General features: G+C 39.8%; 2 protein-coding genes across 2 annotated transcripts in view; one reads left to right on the top strand and one right to left on the bottom strand.

Moving 5' to 3' along the window:
* Positions 1-117: 117 nt before the first annotated feature.
* Positions 118-20,158, bottom strand: part of capn5b (calpain 5b) — a 39,825-nt gene continuing 19,784 nt past the window's right edge. The window contains exons 4-13 of the mRNA XM_077233061.1: positions 12,409-12,617; positions 12,113-12,305; positions 10,912-11,105; positions 8,312-8,389; positions 7,316-7,511; positions 7,086-7,208; positions 6,703-6,899; positions 3,671-3,792; positions 696-832; positions 118-545 (exon numbers count right to left, since the gene is read on the bottom strand). Of these exons, the coding sequence (XP_077089176.1) occupies positions 363-545; positions 696-832; positions 3,671-3,792; positions 6,703-6,899; positions 7,086-7,208; positions 7,316-7,511; positions 8,312-8,389; positions 10,912-11,105; positions 12,113-12,305; positions 12,409-12,617 (1,632 nt within the window). The 3' untranslated portion in view covers positions 118-362. The remainder of the gene's footprint in view (positions 546-695; positions 833-3,670; positions 3,793-6,702; positions 6,900-7,085; positions 7,209-7,315; positions 7,512-8,311; positions 8,390-10,911; positions 11,106-12,112; positions 12,306-12,408; positions 12,618-20,158) is intronic.
* On the top strand, positions 13,737-14,204 carry ompb (olfactory marker protein b). The gene has a single exon (XM_077233062.1). The coding sequence runs from the start codon at positions 13,737-13,739 to the stop codon at positions 14,202-14,204; it is 468 nt and encodes a 155-aa protein (XP_077089177.1).

The raw sequence follows: 20,158 nt of genomic DNA, 5'->3' as shown, positions 1-20,158 counted from the left end.
CAGAAGATTATCACTGAATAATGACTTCAATTTCAGTCTGTTCCTCACATAAAGCTATCATATGGCTTCAAAAGACTCGGAATCTACTGTATGGATTACTGTGGTCACTACCAACTGTGAGGATTATACAAAACTGTCCTTTGATCTATAGAAAACATAACAGCAAAGGGGTTTGGGACATCATGAAAGTGAATAATGACAGAGCTTTCAGTTATTTTTTGGGGGGTGAGTGAACAAACCCTTTACTGTAAAAAAAGAGGAGAAATGTATGAGTGCTAAAGGCATTGAGGGTGAATGAAGAAACCAAGTTGAAAGTGTGAAGTGGCGGGATGCATGAGGCTCAAGCTGCATTTAGTTTGTGATCAGATGTTGGTTAAAGTGGTGCAGGTGATCACGCGGACAGTCAGCGTGCCTGGAAGGTTGTTGTCTTGGCGACTACCCTTGTCTTTAAGGTAGACCGTGTGCTGCTCTTGTCGGTCATTAGGGTCAGTAAAGAGGGTCACCTGACCCAGGAAGGTGTCAACAATCACATTCTTATTGTAGATCTGAGTTCGTCAAGGAGCAGTCAGAGGGGTTAAGCAGGAGAAACAGAGAAGAAAAGCAGAAATAAGGTAAGAGGAACAGATCAGGCAGCAGTAGCAGTTGGTGAAAAGGACTGAAGGAGAAAGAGAAGTAATTACATACTTCCAACTCACCTCGATGTGAATGCCTTCCTTTGGCTTTCTGCGGTAGAATATTCCCTTAATATCAAAACTAGGGCAGCGTGTGTCTTTGTGCACAGGGGAGCGAACTTTCTCCCCCTCACAGGTGATGATCACATATGGGTCAGAGGCTAAAAAATAAATAATAATAAAAAACGTGTAAGCAACACACTTTATATGACAGGATTCAGTACATACAGTTGCTGCCTCTACCACTGAAAAACTGCAAAATATTTTCTTAATCAGTATTTTTTCTAGTAAAAAATATTACAGTTTAAAGTAACTGTTTTCTATTTAAATATATTATAGAATATAATATGTTCCTGTGATACATTATCAGCAGCCATTACTCTCAGTCTTTACTGTCTTCAGTGTCACATGATCCTTCAGAAATCATTCTAATAGGCTGATTTGCTGCTCAAGAAACATTTCTTATTATTATCAATGTTGAAAACAGTTGCCGCTGCTTAATATTTTTTTGTGGAAATTGTGATATATTTTTTTAAAATCTTTGTTGAATAGAAAGTTCCGAAGAACAGCATTTATTTGAAATAGAAATCTTTTGTAACATTATTAAAGAATCTTAGTGACCCTAAACTTTTTGAACGTTAGTGTATATTTATATTGCAAGTCTAGAATAAATTTATCTTGTTCTTTGGATGTTTGAGAAAAAAATAATTAAGGAAATAATGTTTGCAATGCACCATAAAGAAACAAATACAATGCCATGCATTGAATACAGACAAGTCGGAGATTGAAAAATAAATTAAAAAATCACTTGGTCCGAACTTCAGTTCCACCCAGTTCTCCCAGCAGGTCTTTTTTTAACATTACGGTATGTTTACATCATCACTGTGAATTCCACCCGAGTGGTTTACGAGTGTAGCTAGGAAACAACTCAGGAAGAGAAAACACCAGTTTTCTAACAACCAAACACACTATACTCTGATGTCAAACCAAAGCTTCATTCATTCATTTACGACAAATTTCACAAAAAACTCCACAACCTCTAAATCTTCAGTCACCTCCTAAACTCCTAAAACACCAAGCCTTCATTGACTCACTGTAATAACTTTGCAATTGATGTGGAATTCATCTTGTTTTTGAGGAATATCTTAGCATATTTCGTGATTTGTACACGTTATCATTATACACTTTGGTAAAAAAAAAATTACTAATAACATAAATGTAAATGCAGAACCAGAGTGCTGAGGTGAGAGAAACACTTAAGCAAAAGAAAGAGGCGCACACTGACACTAGAGAATTTAAGATTCTAGAGCACAAAGTCACACTGAAAACATGTCAAAAATGAGTCTTAATTTTGCATGACAAATGTGTCCCTTTCACTATTCTGTGCTAGAACTAAAGTAAATGAGATAGAGTTTGGCAGACTTAGACACATTTCAGAATTGGAATTAATGTTGTAACATGCTCACATTTCTTTAAGGGGAAGGAGATGCTAGTGGCTGCTAATATCAGTACCTCCTGTGTAGAAGTCAGAGCGTGTCTTGTGGGAGATCAAGCGGTGCAGCTCTGTGTGCGGTCAAAAGAGATTTCTATGTGTAAAAGCTCCAGACTTATTAAGCAGCACAAAAAATCTGAATCTGTAATGGGTTACAGGAATAATTCATCATTTACAGTCTGTACTCAATGATGACAGAAAACATTTTTGGGTGAACTATCCTTTAAAATTGTACATGACTGCAGTTTATAGAGCACTGGTTTCAGGGTCTATGGGGAGAAATCAACTATGCAAATTGTTATTAGTATTATCACATTCAAATGCAAGGGCATCAATGGAATCCAGAAGCAAGACCTTTTATTAAGAAGAGAAATCATAAATGCAACTTTTATCAAGGTAGATTAATAGTGTTGATCTTCAGCTATTGATTTTATGTCCCTCTAAACACACACTTATGAGGGGCTTTTGCACCGGAGGAACGTTTTCATAGTTCCTATGTATCCACTTTTTGGCGTGTTCGCAACACAAGAACTGGAAACGAATTTTAGTTATAAATTATATTAATTCGTTTTAATTATTCTGATTTCTTTTGATTATTTTAATTTATTCTATGTAAAGCACTTTGAATTACCACTGTGTATGAAATGTGCTATATAAATAAACTTGCCTTGCCTTGCCTTATAGGAATGCCTTTTGGAAAGACTAACTGAGCTTTTTTGCCATGCAAAACACAGGCACCCACCAGGGACACTAAAGACCGCAGCCTTTAGCATCAGTCGCACAGCTCTTACTGGCCTACGTTTGTTACATTCACCCCTCTAAACCTCACTACCACCACGGTCACGGCACCAAATGTAACCGGCCCTACTCGACCTGCTCCGAGCGGGATTCGAACTGGTGTCTCCGGTGTGAGAGGATGGCGCTAACAAGGTTGCTAAAGACCACAGCCGCTAGTGTCAGTTGCAAGCGGTATTCGAACTGGGGCCTCCGGCGTGGGAGGCGCGCACGCTAACAAGGACGCTAAAGATCACAGCCACTAGTGTCAGTCGCTGGTGAGCCTCTTGAAGGAAGGGGAGTGAGGTTTACACGCACAGCATTAATTGACATACGTCCGTTACATTTACTCCATAAACTAACTCCACGAGGTAGTGTTCTTTTCTCAGCCTCGATATGTAGCACTGCAAGTTGTCGTAGGACATTTCATCTCTTAGCCCTCCTTTTTGCTCTTTCAATCGCATAACTCCGTTATCACGAAACCCACGACACACAACAAAAACACAGCTCCGATCACGGCATCATCAAATCCTCCAGTCATTTATATAACTTCGAAGTTCCTACTGGCGGTGCGAATGCAATCAGGAAAATGGCCCAAGGTGAAGTTCTCGGGGGACTGCCCTGGTGGCTAGCTAACTACCCGGTGCGAAAGCCCATATATATATATATATATATATATATATATATATATATATGGATATATTTGTTACTTATATAGAAATAGTAGGCATACCTCCATTGGCATCTTGGCCCTGCAAGCCATCGGCACTTAACACATGCACTTGGGTGACCAGCTGAGGGTAGCCGCAAATTCCAGTCCAGCATGTCTGAGGAGGCTCGTCCAGTGTTAATTCTCTGAGGAAACACAAGCAGGAATGATATGAGTCTTTCTGGCCAGGTACCAGTGTTGTTATTAGGGATGCTACCGAAATTTTGGCTACCAAAAATTTTGGTCCGAAAAAAACACACACAGCTATTTTCAGTTTCGGGCCGAAACGGTTTTGGAGAGCAGAAATCAGTGAGTGAAACAGATGTTTAATTAGCGCTTCTCCAATGGCACATTTTGACTGTGTTTAGTGTCTATTTTGCACACATCACGTGGATAAGCTACAACAGTTAAACACGTCAGCAGTGTGAACATTAGCTTTGGATTGACAATATTAATTTCTTGATTTGAATCGGTAATGATATGGTTTCTTAAATTAAATATGTTATTCTGTGCTGTTTTCTGTTGACACATGAACAAAAATTCACTCAACATTAGCAGGCCGCCTGCCATCCAAGAAACACAAGAAGCATAAACATGGGTGAACACCAGAAGCTATGCTGAAAGATACATTACAAATTACCGAAATTAATTCTGTCTCATGTAATCGTTCAATCAGTTTTCAACTAGGGAAAGACGTCAAAACAGCTTGTAGGCTATAAAATGTCACCTTATGTTACATTTGAAGTTGATTTAGTTACATCAAGAAAGCTATTTAATGTTCATAAACTCACTAGGTAGCTAGAAAAAATAACCCTAGAGAAAAGCAATTTGCTATATATGTACTGAATTACATATCCATTATATAATAACTTCATTATTTAATGTATGTTTGAATAAATCTGTCTTGAAAACAAATTATTACAGCCATCATTAATTGTTTGTATTTCACCAATAAATTAGAGTAGAAACATAATTCTATTATCAAAATGTTGATATAAATTTGTCTTATGTTCAATCTTTTTTTGTGTGTTAAACTCAGTTTTATTTGAGTGTTGATTATTAAAGGGGTGGTTGATTGCGATTTCATTTTTTTCAGTTTAAATAGTGTGTAATGTTGCTGTTGGTGCATGAACAGTATCTGCAAAGTTGCTGCGCTGAAAGTTCAACATAAGCAGAGATATCGTCTTTTTGCCTACAAAAACGACTCGAATGGGACTACAACGAGATACTCCCGGGTTTTATACGTAACTAACCCATAATCAACCCTCCCTTCGGAATATGCAAAAAAGGGGGCATGGCCATATTTCTGCGGCTTTGTCGAAGCGGAAGAGTTATAGTGGAGAGTAGTAGCCATGCCGTCGAAAGTGTGTTATTTTCACCCAGCTGTCAGGTCTCCTGTGTTCGGGCTTCCTACGGACGCTGTAGTTCGTCAACAATGGCAACAATTTATGTTTGATTATGTTCCTGAAAATTACAAGCGTAATTTAGCTCTCTGTGCTGCGCATTTTACGGAAGACAGCTTCCAGAATCTCCACAAATTCAATGCCGGATTCAACAACAAACTGCTACTAAAGCATGAAGCAGTTCCAACTTTAAAACCAGAGGCAACAGTTGTTGGGCCACAGCCAGTAAGTAAGACTTAATCATTTTAAATGTATTTGCATGTGTAATTTCAGACGTAATGTTTTAGTTTTTATCAAGGACGTAAACAAATGCCAGCGCTGCCTTTAGTAGCCACTTAGTTATGCTATTTCGTGTGTCTATAACAAATGCGTACAAACATTTTGGACCTGAATTTGTAATTATGTTCTAATTTTGTAAATGTATTTTCCATGTATACTTTATGACGTAATTTTTCGATTTGATCAAGAACGTAAACCAATGCCAACGCTGTTTGTTTATAGTAGCCAGTTAGTTCGATGCTATTTTGTGTGTATATAAGACAAACGTGTATTAAGTTCAAAAAATTATATGTAATCGCAACAGCAAACTTCAGCTGCTGTTATCAGATGTTTTCACGTTCTGTTGGCATTTTAACACAGTTGCCACATGTACACCTAAAGAAAACGATACACCGAGTAAACTAAGTTTTGTGAATAGATAAACGGTTGTTCATTATATCGATAAAACAATAACTTTAAAAAAACGGTATTACTCCGTCATTTATTCAGTTATATTAAATATTTAATCAGGAGAAAATCTCAAAAGCTAACAAGCAGCAGTAGCATTTTCAAGTAACAGCGTATCGAAATTCTTATATAATAATAGTAGAATAGAATAATAATAATACAAAAATGTACCATTCAGAAATGTTTTGTAAGAGCCGTGTTTGGGGAGGTTCTGCTTGACTCTCTTCACTGCCGCTTTCTGGGTCTGATTCTGGCTCAAACTGATATTGACACCATTATTTACATTTGACAGGAGCACATGAAACTTTCGCCTGTAAAGGTAATGGGCGTGAAGTTTCCGGACAACGTGCGCTACGCAGTTTAGCCAATTGCAATACACCGGCCAAACTAACCAATCTGAGCCCATTGCCTGTTTCTGAGGGAGTGGTTTCATAGAATCAGGAAGTCAAACGGTCGTTCAAATGACAGAGGAGAAAGCGGCTTACAATAAAGGTGAAATTTATAAAAAATAAGGCATAAAAAACAACAACACGAAGAAATGTTATATTGCACCCCATAAACACAATCATGCAAAGAAATAAAGCAGTAAACCACCCCTTTAAATAAATTTTCATTTTCCAAAAATTTTAATTAATCAAAAAGTATAATATTAATACAATTATTTAAAAAAATCAAATAAATACATTAAAAAAGTCACTTTGCATCCTGAATTTTTCCGTTTCGGCACAGAATTTTAATTTTGGTTTATCACTAACTATAATAGAATATAAATAATAGTAAAATAACACTGCCAGGTACACGTCCACTTTGTATTACATATTTCAACTGAAACTGTAAATGAAAAAAACGAAAAACAATAATATGGCAAAGGGTTAAATAGGACAATGCAGTGCATTTCTCAGTGATTTTCTCAGAAAACTAATTTACTTGCAGTCTGAAGGCACATCAGTGAAGACTCTTAGCAGGAACTCTCCATGTTGACCAGGGTCAAAGGTTGTGGGGATGATGACGTAACGCCCCTCCTTAAGCTCTTTCCTCAGGAAGACGCAGCGAGAGTTGATGTAGATCGACCCTGCGACCTTCTGCTGAGCTGTGTGCATTCTGTATTTTCTGTTCAGCTCCACCTAGTGGTTGGAAAGAGGCTTAATGAAGACAGAAATATTACATGGACTGATAAAATACCTTTTTTTTTTTTTTCATTCTTATAGCATTGGCTTTAGTCTCTTATACAATATGACCAGCAGATATGAAGGCTAGTAATGTGCTGGAATGTGAAATAAAGATATTTATGTGTGCATGTAATTCTGTACCCTATGGATGTCAAATCCAATGGCCAGGTTTTCGCCTTTGCCCTCCTTGGGAGTAGCTCTGCGTTCCTTTTGCTGCAGGCAGATCAGCACCTCATCTTCCACTTTTCTCACATCAAAAACATACTGTGGGCAGAAACATGCGATATCTCACTCCAATGAAACCTGCAAGCTTTAATGCCTCCAGGACAAGAACAACATTTTACAAGGCACATTCCCACCGGCACACTGACCTGTGGGTTTTGCAAAAAAGTGGCTTTATGGTTAATGCAGCCTCCGGAGCGGTTGCGGAGCGGGTCGTCTCGGTGGATCCAGGAGCCCCTCATCACCTCCTCCTCCCAGGTCTTATGAATGCTCAAGTAAGATGTGTTTATCAGTCGACACAGGATCAGGTCGGTGAAGTAGTGACAGAAATCCTCAAAGTTCATCCTGGTGATGCAGTTATGGAAGTAAAATAATGCCATATGTTTTGAAACAAAATAGCCTGTTGAATTGCCCAACTTGAAAAAAAATATGCATTGCATTAACCATGCTTACATTTTAATGCATTCTATTTTTAGGGCTTGCATTTTTATGGGCTGGAATTCAACATGGTTGAATATTTAAGCTGTGAATATTTCAATTCAAAAAATGTCAAACACATTTTCATTATTAAAAATTAAATGATCCATATTCACCTGTCATATTTTACTTTCAAAATATTCAAAACAGTAAAAATTGTTCATTGTTAGTACATAAATACCTAATGGAGTAACAAATGTTAATGAATAGAAACTTATTGTAAAATGTTAAATAATATAATAAACACTAAACAATATTATATTTATAAATAAATTAACATTAATCTAGATTAATAAATTCTGTAAAAAAATTGCTCATTGTTAGTACATGATACCTAATGGAGTAATGAATGTTAATGAATTTAATCTTATTGTAAAATATTAAATAATATAATATAATAATAAATTCTCAACAATAGTATTTTTATAAATAAATTAACATTGATCTAGATTAATGCTGTAAAAAATGTAATTGTTACTACATGATACCTAATGAAGTATTGAATGTTAATGAGTTTAACCTTATTGTGAAGTGTTAAATATAATATAATATAATATAATATAATAAATATTTTATTATAATAAACAATGGTCTAAACTTTTGGAACCCATCTGATCAGAGACAGTGATCTAGACTGATCTAGAAGGTAAGATCAGAGCAAGCCTCACCAAAACTCTCCATCATCCTGAACAGTGACGCCCAGTTTCTCTCTCTCACTCTTGCTCACTTTCTTCCACTCCTCTGAGCTACAAAACAGACCAGTAATTACTTGACGTATACCAGACTGTGAGAAATAAAGATACACACACGACAGCACTATATACACTGACAACAGCCTGTGTCCATAACCATCAACTAATGCTGGGTACACACCAAAAGACTTTTTACATCTCATACGATTTTCAAAAAGTGATAGACCACAAACATGAGGATGAAAAATCCTAGATTTAACGGTTTTGCTACTATAGTGTGTGGTGTGCCATGATGTGGCAAAGACAGCACACCACACACAAACAGATTTTCAACCAGAGTCTCGACTGTGAACACAGGAAATCTCACGAGACCTCAGAATAAGCATGGTAAATGATATGCTGGAAGAAATTGTGATTATAGTGTTTGGAATGTTTTTCACAGAAAATTTACGCGAAAAAAAGAAAAGGGTTTGGGTGAAGTCGTGGAGACGGTGGGAATTTAGTGTACTTCTCAGATAAAAGTTTGTGGTAATGCACAATTAATCAATCTGTCTCTCTCACCTTACGAAAATTTACCATGGTTTTACTACAAATAAAAAAATAAAACATGGATATTGTAGTTAAACCATGATAACTACAAATTAACCATAGTTTTTCTAAAAATAAAAAGCTAACTATAGTATTTATTTGGTTTATATAGTATTGATTTATAGTTCAATATGCCTATAATTCTCTCTCTCTCTCTCTCACACACACATCACGTGTACAGGTACACCTATCCTTATATGGAATGGTTTTTATACTGAGCTAATTACATTTTCTAGCCCTAAACTATACAACACAGAAAACTTTCAGCATTTTTACATTTGATTAAATATGGGTCCTCATTATGTAGGTTGCCAGAACACAATCATATACAGACACACACACAAACACACAAAAAATCGGGTGCTATTGGGTTAGCTACCTGGTAATAACATTGCAGAAGCTATTTCTGACCAACTCTTCTCCTTGTCCACATTGTACAAACATTCGTGCTGTTGCCACAAATCAACAAGCTGATCCTCCATCTCTGCTGTCAACATCAATTTAACTTTGTGCTGCGCCATGACTGCGTTCATTAGGCTTCCGTCTTCCATCATCTCGCTTTCTGATTGGATATTGTTACGTTTCATGTGATCATTTACAGAGTGTGCGCACGTTTGTCCTCGGGGTTCCCCCCACACATCAGGATTTCTGATCTGATTCGCGATCGAGGCGGCTCCGACGTTCTTCCGAGCAGGTTCAGACACTCTTAACACACCTCACACCACAGGAAAATATGATAAAATAATCTGTAGAACCATTAAGATAATCGGGACATAGCTAGGATGGAAGGGGGGAAATCGGCACAAAATCAGCCCGATTATCTTTTGGTGTGTACCCAGCATAAGATTTTCTAGAATGCTGTGAAAAAATAGAGCACGTCACTAAGTATGGTATTTCTAATCAAGCCCTCAATAAATAATTCATCAAGCACAAATGTTAAGAAAGATTGCTTTCACCTCAATAAGATTCTTCTGGCTAGCCAGTAAATAATTCAGAGGCCAATATAAGCCTGACTGTTGTAGCACTTCAACAAAGAGTGATGAGAAGGATTGTCAAGATTTTCCTCTCTCCAATTACACAGCCCCATTTTAATAATATGCTCTTCGCTACAGTGGTGGATATATAGGGTAGGTGTCATCAAACAAGCGACAACACAGTTATTTAAATGAAAGGAGGTGGATGTCTAAACACCCTCAGACCTCTGCGTTCAATCACAGCCGCTTGCTATTTTATACCAGCCTGCCTTGCTTGATTTCTCAATTTCACACCAGCCAGCGATAAGAATAGACACTTTGGCTATGTGTTATTTATAATAAAATCATCTTAGGAGGAGGGAGAGAAATGGTTTTCTCTAGTCTCTGACGATGTATAGCACAATACTGCAAAAAGAGTAGAAAAGGTAAAACAGATAAATCATTTCTGAATATGCTTGCACTGTTTTTGTAGCGATTATTTAGAATTGACTGTTGGGAAGATGTGTAAGTCTGATTAAAATGCCACATCGTAAAACAAGTGCTCTGAAACATTGAGCTTTGGCACTCATGTGGGAAATTTGGGTTTGAGTCTGGCTTGCAACTTATCTCCCAACATTTCCTGCTATAAAAATGGCAAAAAAAAAAAAAGCCATTGTTGATTATTGTTGACACCATATGCCAATGAGTCCCAAACTTTTTGTCAGCCTTGACAATCAATATTTACTTGAAGTACCCTCTGAGATTTTAAGCTAATATTTCAATAATTTGACAGTACATTTGCATGTTCCCGGTTCTCTGATGTCGGTTAATGGTCCCATGAAACACAGGTAAACAAATAATAATAAAAAATAAATAAAAAAATGTATTAATTAAATAATGAATTAATCAATCAATTATTAGCTTTTCGTAAACTCAAAACCCCCCAAGGGTTTCATGGAGCACAGTTTGGGAAACCTGCTGTACGATATGGTCTAGATGCTATATGACCTCCAATCCATGAGGGTGCAGTCTCACCTGTCACTCCAGGGTCCACTCCACTCCTTCTCGCCCCACGGGTTCCTCATGCGGATCATTTGTAGCTTTTCTGACTTGAAATACGCCAGGAGGCCATGTCCCAGTCGAACCTTACGAACGTCAGTCACTGCATATGCGTGTCCTTTCACTAACCCACATTCCAGTCTTGCCTCCATGTCCTCTATTGTGGTTGCCTGAACACGAAGGTCAAATTTCAGTAAGTTTGCTGAACACCTGACATTATAAAGTCTATCTTAAAGCATAATCATTGTTATCCTTGATTAGAATGCAAGCACAATCACTGTCTGTGAATTATAGATTATGAAAACATGGGCCATTATTTCATGGTACAGTGAATTAAAGAGATGTTAATCAGTAGGATACAAGCCACGCCCATTTATTACACTCCAATGAGCAGAGGCCTTGCTGTGCAAATGAAGCTGACAATATGTATTGGTGTGTAAGCTCTATGTGACATGAATCAATTGTGTCGACATTATCAAGACTACTGTAGGTTGGAAGGACGGACGGAGAGTCACATCGAAGGACTATGTTGCGTATAAAAAGGAGGTTTTTACATAAGTGCAAACAGCCATTTTCGCTTGCACATTTGAACAAAAGCCCTGAACATAAAGTGAAACTTGATAAAGTTGCTTCTGTTATGAACACCAAACAATCTGCTTAAATTACAAATCTGTCTGGTACATCAGATAATGCTGTTTAAATTGAATCCTAAATGATGCCTAACACACAATGGAGTTCTCTTAGTGGACTCCAGTATTAAGAGGCATTTTCTATGATATTTTATAATAATAGTAAAAAAAGCTTTCATCTATGAAGATGAAGTTTCACAGACCATTGGAAAGCAAGTCACACACAATCAGAGATTGCTTTGACTTTGAGAAAGTATACTTTTATGAAAGAAAATACATGAGAACAGAAAAAAATTATGGATGGCCGGATTAATAGATGGATGAGTGTCTGAATACAAATCTTGACAAACGTGAGACACGAGAGACACAATAACGTACAAAAAATGCTTCCACAATGTATTAACATGGGAATAAATATAATAATAAGTTTTAATTAAAATGTACTAATATATATATATATATATATATATATATATATATATATATATATATATATATAAATAAAATAAAATGTAAATATAGTCAGACTTTGTATCTGTATCTCTCACCCTGATAGAGCAGCTGATAAGGCCATCTCGATTATGGACCTTGAGCACTCTTTCAAAGAGCTGGTTTCTGCCGATTTCATCCTGAGCAAACTGGCCCTCAAGAAGGTCCATAGGTTCCGAAACGCCACCAGTAAAGTCCACCAGGGCATCGGACGTGTTCCCACCATCCAATGCTTCGTAGCAACCATAAACTCTTGATTGGTATAGAGAAAGAATTTAGCATCACTGTCATCACACTTTAATGCTAATTTCTGTATATATTTCTTCTTAATTTGTCTGCTGCCTGAACTGCTTACTTGGCATAGGCTTTTTCCACAAGGGCACTCCAGAACTCGTTGCTATCATTTGAATGGCAGTACACCAGCTGGTTGTCCACTGTGGGGAGACGGTCATCGATCACCACGTCCACCCAATCCCCAAACCGCCAGAAACGGAAGTGGAATATTCCTGCATAAGAGTCTTCCTTCTCTGGATCCCATTCCTGCTCCTTCCAGTCTGGAATAACCTTCAAAGACACAGAAATGACATGTAGTGCTTACTAGAAGTGGTGACAAATCACACACCTATTTTTAGTGTAGTTATTATTATTTATAAACTATTATAGTATTTATTAATATTTTTAATTTGCTTTTATTTTTATATTTACAGTTTTAATTTTAATTTTAGTCTTAGTAAATGTGTTTTGCTTTTGTCATTTTAATATTTTTTTCTTAATTTTATTAATATATATATGTATTTTTTTTCAGTTTAGTTTTAGTGTGCTTTTTATTTTATTGTCAACTACTGTGAATGCTATTTTTTTTATATTTTATACCTAAATATATCCGCAGACTTAAATAATTTTAATTTTAGTCAGAGGAATATGGATAAAATTACTTAAATATGACATGAAAAAATATTGACTAATTTTAAACTATCTTTTCTTCAAAAAAAAAAAAAAAATGATAACACCAAAAATCTGTATAATAATGAACACTAAACCAGATGAATTTCCAATATTATTCAGTGTAATATTTAATGGATCATTGCTTATCGCTTTAAATGTTCATAAATGCAGGTAGATGCAGGTTTTCCTCAATGTTAAAGTCTATTGTGGGTAGGACACTAGGGTGATTTGGAGACTGTATAGCAGAACTACATCTCTTTCATCCTGAGCAAGTCCTTTGGGACAGTACAGAGATTAGATTTTCAAGTACACCTCTGTGGTAATTGTTCCAAGAGGAGCAGGTCCATTATCTGGACACTGTGATACTGACAGCAGGTGAAGCACACAGTTCTGTTAACCTTTAACAGAATCAGCTCCTGTTCCAGGTAAACTTTATGGAAAGGTGAATGTGAAACAAACACACATGTAGCAAACACAGATGTCTCAAATTCCCTCTTGAACCCGGCACTGCTGTTGCCGAGAGCAACAAACATCTAAACAAAAACTCCCAGTGTGAAATAAGTTGGTTTCAGGGCGCAAAGGCTCATTGTGGCACTTACACGGCAGAAGACATCAGCAGAGAGCCGAGGAGGTCACGCGGTGCATGACAAGCCTAATTCGGCTAGGCAAGAAAAAAAAAAGGAAAAAAACAAGGAGAAGAAATTTGCAGTCAGGTTTCAAAACATCTTCACTAGGAACATGTCTCTTGAGTTGATGTTCAACCCTGATATACAGCTGACAGAGATCATGCGTCTGCGCGCACAGTCTCTGCAGCAGCGGGGCCAGAAACGCCAGGACGGAGAGCGTCTACTGAGGCTCAGTGAGCACGTCTACCGCCTGGACTTCTCCGAACAGGCCCTGCATTTCATCCGCTGGAACATCCGCATGTCCACCCCTGGCCGCCTCAACATCATTGCCACCTCCCAGCTCTGGACGCCCGACCTCACCTATCTCATGACCCGCCAGCTCCTCGAACCGACAGGGCTCTTCTGGAAAAGCACAGACGACGATCTCATCCAATGCTATGAGGCTGATGCCCAGGAGTTCGGCGAGAGGATAGCCGAGCTGGCCAAAGTCCGTAAGGTGATGTATTTCCTGTTCGCTTTTGAAGACGGCTTGAATCCGGAGAGCATCGACTGCTCCATTGAATTCCAGATCTCCAAGTGAGAGAACCTGAAGGGTACGATAGCTTTATCGGTATGCTTAACCTAGACCCAGTACTTTTAATTAGTTAGACCATAAAATTATGTTCCTAAAGACCTATATTTTATGCAACTGAATATTTTATGCAGTTTGATGACCTGTTTCTGTGTGATTGATTGTTCATGTTTAGCTGTTTTTGTGACTGTGAAATTATTCATGAATAAAAGCAAAACTTGTGCTTTTAGTAGTCGTAGTCATTAATCCATTGAATAATTGATGCAAATAACTTTACTGGGTTATGATGGCAGTATCCTTGAGCAGTGGTTCTCAATCTTTTTGACTCCAAGGCGCCCCAATCTCCGCAACAATATTTGAAAGCGACATGACTCTTCCAGTTGTTCATGATTTTCTGGATAAGGATTAACTTAAGGATAATAAAAATAATGATAATAATATATAAGTATATTTATAAAATATATACAAATGCCCATGGAGTTATAAGATTTTATTCATTTACAAGACTTCTCCAGATTTAGAAATTACACTTTTATAATGAGACTACCTGAGGTTTTTGTAGACTGTGGTAGTACTGGTTCTTTAAAGAAAAGTTGAGGGTGTGAATTAAATTTGAGTTGTTTTGGTTTATTTCGAATGCTTTTTTTGTCTTGTTTTAAATTATTTGAAGTTATCTTGTGTCTGCCTTGGAAGTTTGCTGAGGCCCCATGGTTGCGAGCCGCTGCCCTTGATGATGTATCCCTACTGAGTGAATGTGATTGGGTGGGATAAAAGGTTACTGCAAAGACATAGGGCATAGATAGTATCACACACACTCTCATTTATCAATGCCCGACCCTGTCAGGAAAACAAATGGCAGGACGGGGGAGAGTAGTCACATTGGAAAGCCCATAAGTCATCTCCTTCATGGTGATGTGTTTCTAGGGGAGAGGAAATGTTTCCCCAGGCAGGAGAAAACACCTCACACCCTGGGGAGGATGCAGGGAGACTGAAACTTAACATTTATGACTAATTAACAGCTCAGAAAACAATAGCACTCTTTACCCGTCTACCACCATCAAAGCTACAAACAGAAACTGAAATACTTTTACAGTAGTACCGGCTGGGACTACAAAGTTTGTGTGTGTGTGTGTGTGTGTGTGAGTGTGTGTGCGTGTGTGTGTACATTCATGAAGCCACAGGTGAGCAGATTTCTCCCCTGTTTAACCATCATCAGGTAATGGTTTCTAATAAGAGCACACAGCTCCTATGGCAGCCTACAATTTACAGCTGCTAATAAAGCTCATAAAGACTGTTTTACTTACAGCTTAACACACTCAATATATAAGATATAACATATAGATATTTTGACAGACAAGGCTTGACAACAACTCCTGCCAAATGCGGGTGTATTTGAGCAGTGGCGTGTAATAGTCATTCCTACTAGCCACATTGGCCAGTTTAATTTTATATTTAATATATAGATTTTTCAATTGTAGTCTTTTAAAAAGGTATCTGAAATAATAAACATAAAATAAATAAAAGTGCAATGTAGTGTTGTCAACAATACTGATTTTTCTATACATATCGATACTGAAATATCTGAAACGTTTCCAATATTTATTTTCCGCAGAAGAGATACACAATACCAGCAGCACTTTCTCGCTCTCTCATGATCTCTCCAGCAGCGAGTTGACACACAAACCCGACTCTTCTAACTCTTCTAATTTGCTCCAGATGAATATTGTTGGTGTTACAGGGCTTGAATTTCGGCGTGGGATTGCACGTTTTGTGCATAATTTTACTCAAACCCAAAGTGTGAGCACATAAAGTACTAAATTGAGTTAATTTTCCCTGCTCATTGTGCTTAAAAAGTTAAATACACACAAAATAATACCAAAATGCTGGTCTTGGTGAGTATTCACATAAACAGTTATGTTTTGAACGTTCACAATTTAAGTGAACGTAAACAGTTGAGAAAGAAAACGCATGTGTGACAGTATAATGGATCAGTGAGCGGGTTTACATGCATGTTCTTAAAGGGATAGTTCACCCAAAAATGAAAATTCTGTCAGTATTTACTCACCCTCATGTTGCTCCAACCCCTTAAGACCTTCGTTCATCTTCGGAACACGAATTAAGGTATTTTGATGAAATCTGAGAGCTGGATCACTCCTCCATACTAGTCCATAGGCTTCTTCAGGGATTGAACTTGCAGGCCCCGAAAAGTTATTAAAGACATCGTTAAAATAGTCCAAGTGACTACAGTGGCTCATTCTTAAGTTTATCAAGCGACGAATTTACTTTTTGTGCGCAAAAACAAACAAAAATAACGACTTTATTTCAACTATTCATTTTCTTCTCTATGGGCCTCTAGTCAGTTAAACTAGTTTAATTGCATAGAGCTACGTCACACGTAGGCTCACTATTGGCCGACGCTGGTCATGAGTGTGATGCGTGTGACGTGCAACAACAGAAGCGTACGCTGTTAAACTGGTGAACTGAGTCGAGGCCCACAGAGAAGGAAATGAATAGTTGAAATAAAGTCGTTAATTTTGTTTGTTTTTTGCGCACAAAAAGTGTTCTCGTCGTTTGATAAACTTAAGATTGAGCCACTGTAGTCACTTGGACTATTTTAACGATGTCTTTAATAACTTTTCGAGGCCGGCAAGTTCAATCCCCGAAGAAGCCTATGGAAGAGTATGGAGGAATGATCCATCTCTCAGATTTCATCAAAAATATCTTAATTTGTGTTTCGAAGATGAACGAAGGTCTTACGGGGTTGGAACAACATGAGTAAATACTGACAGAATTTTTATTTTTGGGTGAACTAACCCTTTAATACCCTAAATCTAATCTAAATCTAAATTATCTTCCCCCAGTGTCTAGCGATCTTAGACATTTCAAATGCTATTTTATAGAGCTATAAATTCGGCAATGCTAAACCTCCCCTATCTCTGGGCAAACATAACTTATTAATGCCAATCCTGTTTTTTTTTCCCCTTCCCACAAAAAATTCTTAATCACAACATTATATCGTTTATATATCTGGTGAGGCATAGTTAGAGGAACGTCCTGGTTGCGTATGCAACCCACCGTTCCCTGAAGGAGGGAACGGAGGACGTAGTCGACGCCGACTGAAATGGGATCTCGCTAGAGAGCCTGTCTTCTTCGAGTACTATTGAACGAGCCAATGTAATTGGCGTGCGTGATTCGCATCACACACTCCGCCCCCGCGGCGCGGGTATAAATACGGAAGTGGATGCACGCACTAGTTGCTTTTCGCTGAGGAGCCGAGAGTAACCCGGGGTCAGCGGTGGTCCAGCGGTAGTGGCAAGGGGACTACGTCCTCCGTTCCCTCCTTCAGGGAACGGTGGGTTGCATACGCAACCAGGACGTTCCCTTTCAGTCGATAACGTCGGACGTAGTCGACGCCGACTGAAATGGGATCAACCATTGAACACTCCACTAACGCTGCCACCTTCCAGTGCCTAAACCAAAGCCTCCTGATGCCCCCGCAAACTTAAGGCGGGGAAGGACAGGGCTTAGGCCAGGGAAGTCACTGCTGTTCCTACAGGACCACTGGGAAAGCGTTCCCCGTACGTTGGAAGGAAGGGACGCTGCGGAAGCCACATCCAACCCGAGGGAGGTAATGTGGAGAATACACATATGAACTGGGCGGAAACCGGGCAGTCTAACATATGGAATGTCACTGGGGTGGCTCCAGCCTAAGACGGGGGGAGACACACCGGACAGTGACGGCAGAGAGACTCTGCTGAGGGAAGACACGGGCTCACCGCAGGGAGCCGTATCGTGGAAGAATACACATATGGGGTCACCGAAGGGACCGCAACATATGGACCCAGCCTAACACAGGTTCCACACTGCTTACGAGTGGTAGGCCTAACACCAGACGTTCCGCACGTCCGACGTCGGAGGGGTGTGGAGGAACTCAAAAGGGTTCAATTTTAAGGGAACTCAACTGGAGTAGAAAGGCGCACGTATCCAGTCCATAGGAGGGGAATGGCGCAGCAAGCCGACACTTGAACCGGGCTCACGGTGAAACTGGCTTCATGAGAAGGGAGCCCACGGGAAGCAGCGGTTCAACTAGGTGTCGTCCAGCCCCCAACTCTAGAATCTGTTTAGCAAAGTATATCGTCAACGCCCAGGCGGAGCACTTTACACTCATCATAGAGGAGCTCAACACCTAAGTGGACATGTTGCATCTCGGATCTTTGCCGAAATGAAGGCAAGCACTAAGTGCAACTTTGCATGGAAACAGCCTTCCCTCTCTGCTGAATTCCGACAGATATTTGAAGAGCTGGTCTGAGGTCTATGACTTGCATTCTGTACACGTCCAAGCGAACGGACAGAGAAGCCAGGGCTGGATCTGCCTCCTCCAGGGCAGCGCTTGCAGGCTCACCACCTGCTCCTATTACGGGAGAGGTAGGAACCTTGGGCACAATCCGAGCCGGGGTCTCAGCTTGTGAGAGTTAGCCGGCCCAGACTCCAGGCACAATACGTTGACCGAAAGCGAGCAAGTCCCTACCCTCTAGTAGAGACCACGCGAGCAGGAGAACTGATATAACAGAATTTTTAACTCACTGCCTGCAGTGGCTCAGGGGCGGTCTCTGCAGTGCAGTCGCACCAGGGACAAGGCCCAAGAGGATAAAGAGGGACACAAGGATTTACAAGACCTTGCTCCTCAGGAACCTGACGATCAGAACGTGCTTCTGCATACTTCTGCAACACGATGAGCGTCGTTTAAACACCGAGGCAACATCATTTTGAGGGTGAAGGAAAACAGCCTACTGAAACCCATTTTGCAGGAAAGAGAGCACTGAAGTGATCGAAAGCTTTCAGGATCTCCTCTGGAGAGAAGACGCACTCAACGACTAGGTTCCACTTCTAAAGGCGTAAGCACCTACCCAATTCTAGGGGGTGCTCGCAGAAGTGATGGTAACTATCACATGTTCTTGTGATAGCCACCTGAACCTCCGCGTTCAGATGTAAGACCGCCCGGGGGAAGAACGCGTGTGCCATCGTGCCCCGTCCCCGAAAGAGTTTTCAGGGGAAGTCAGGAAGGCTGTTGAAGGGAACCAGGTCTAGTTGGGCCAATAAGGGGCAACTATGAAGACCTGTTCCTCTCCTGACTTGGCACGTAGGTGCAAGCGACGGGCGCAAAAGACAGGAGCATTGCTCAACACAACATGTGAAGATCACTGGGCTTCAGGAGCATTTTCTGCTCAGCACTTGGGTGTGACAAGTTCACTGAGCTTCAGGAGCATTCCTGCTCAACACCTGAGTGTGATAAACTCACCGAGCTTCAGGAGCATTTCTGCTCAACACTTGAGTGCGAAGAACTTCACTGAGCGACAGGAGCATTTCTGCTCAGCACTTGAGTGTGACAAGTTCACTGAGGTTCAGGAGCATTACTGCTCAACACCTGAGTGTGATAAACTCACTGAGCTGCAGGAGCATTTCTGCTCAACACTTGAGTGCGAAGAACTTCACTGAGCACCAGGAGCATTTCTGCTCAGCACTGCGTGTGAAGAATTCACTGAGCTACCTGTGATGAACTCACAGAGCTACAGGAGCATTGCTGCTCAACACCTGAGTGCGATGAACCTCACTGAGTTTCAGGAGCAATTCTGCTCAACATGAAGAGTGATGATTTCACTGACTTGAGCAGGCGCAAGGCGATCATGAGTCGCAGTCACTTTTAGAAGGCTCACTGGGGTTAAACGCATTTCTGCGGGCCCCTGGGGCAGCTGAGACCCAGTGTTTGTCCAAGGGTAGTCCGCTCGGTTTACCCAAACACTGGCGGAAAAATAAAACCGGGGGGGCAACTGAGCAGCCCCGGAATGGTCATGACCCAGCCGGACCCAGGGGATGGAGTCTCCACTTGCTCTGGCTATAACTGTCGTGAGGCTCGATGGCGGCACGATTGAGTAAGCGGGAGGAGTGGAACAAGGCGCCCTCAG

Source organism: Siphateles boraxobius, unplaced genomic scaffold (assembly GCF_051911475.1).
Source record: "Siphateles boraxobius isolate OS27281-9 unplaced genomic scaffold, OSU_SipBor_1 18, whole genome shotgun sequence".
Classification (NCBI taxonomy): Eukaryota; Metazoa; Chordata; class Actinopteri; order Cypriniformes; family Leuciscidae; genus Siphateles; species Siphateles boraxobius.
Note: the sequence above shows the minus strand (reverse complement) of the source record. Positions and strands in the feature narration are given on the sequence as shown.